We start from the raw sequence: 1,239 nt of genomic DNA on the forward strand, positions 1-1,239 counted from the left end.
GTTTTCGCCGCTTGCCCAAATCTCCGTGTGGTCGGACGGGCTGGTACCGGCGTCGACAACATAGATCTTCAAGCTGCCACACGTAAAGGAGTAATCGTATTAAAGTACGTATACAATCCCAAATTTCTATCTTCTCCGTAATACAGATAAAGAAGTTGAGAAATAGAGTGTATTTCTTACCACGAGAATTTGACATAACAGGTCTTCTCAAGTGTATCAATTCTAAACGAGAAACTTCCATTTGACATTTTATTCGAAAAAATGGTAAAAATCGATTTGAGAAAAGCGTAGTTAAAAGCTGTAGTTAAAAAGCGCCTCTCAATCTCAGCTCTTTTTCGCCTGAAAGACTCTTATATAATGGTTCTCCAATAATTTATTTTACAAGGTTTGCTGGAATCCCGTCAAATAGTAAAAGAAATTTTCTTTCGCCAGACTAGTTATTTAATTAGCATCTCTGCACGATTTATTTAATTAATTGAATCTTGAATTATCCCAGGTAGCAAGGTGACGTCTAATTGACGTCTAACAGACGTCAATTAGACGTCATTAAGACGTCATTTGACGTCACTCTGTTACTGGGGTCTCTATAATCGAGATCAAACTCAAGTAACACAAAAAAGCGACTAAAATAAAAAATATCGCAATTATTTCGTGGCCGAACCTACAAATTACAATGTCTGGCACGTAATTTTATCATTTTTTTTTTATAATTGCAGTACCCCGGGAGGCAATAGTATCAGCGCTTGCGAGCTAACATGCGCCCTGATCTCCTCCCTCGCGCGCAACGTCGCGCAAGCCGCACAATCGCTGAAAGAGGGCCGATGGGACCGGAAACTGTACTCCGGATACGAGCTGTCCGGCAAGACCCTCGCGATCCTCGGAATGGGTCGCATAGGCCGCGAGGTAGCCTACAGAATGCAGAGCTTCGGCATGAATATCGTCGCCTTCGATCCGATCTTGAAGGACGAGACCGCCGCCGAGCTCGGCATCAAAAAACTCAGTCTGGAGCAGATATGGCCTATCGCCGACTACATCACCGTTCATACGCCGCTCATACCTCAAACCAGAAGTACGAATCGAATCAGTTTGAATATATTAATTTGATGCTGAAAGGTCAAAGCGAGAAAGAAAAACACGGAGTTTCGAATTTTTAAGCAGAGTAGAAGCAATGGCTTCGACACACTTTTTTCATCTGAAAAGAAGTTCTTTAATTTCTTAAAAAACTCAGAAACTTTATTT

At 41.6% G+C, this 1,239-nt stretch overlaps 1 protein-coding gene across 1 annotated transcript; it reads left to right on the top strand.

Annotated features, from left to right (window-relative positions):
- Positions 1–3: 3 nt before the first annotated feature.
- Positions 4–1,119, top strand: LOC112463708 (D-3-phosphoglycerate dehydrogenase-like; the record flags this gene model as incomplete). The annotated part of the gene is made up of 2 exons (XM_025030255.1): positions 4–104; positions 717–1,119. Coding segments are annotated over 2 exons (489 nt in total), but the record flags the coding sequence as incomplete, so codon positions are not given.
- Between the last annotated feature and the right edge of the window lie 120 nt (positions 1,120–1,239).

This window comes from Temnothorax curvispinosus, unplaced genomic scaffold (genome assembly GCF_003070985.1).
Source record: "Temnothorax curvispinosus isolate PA1 unplaced genomic scaffold, ASM307098v1 QBEX01000204.1, whole genome shotgun sequence".
NCBI classification, from domain to species: domain Eukaryota; kingdom Metazoa; phylum Arthropoda; class Insecta; order Hymenoptera; family Formicidae; genus Temnothorax; species Temnothorax curvispinosus.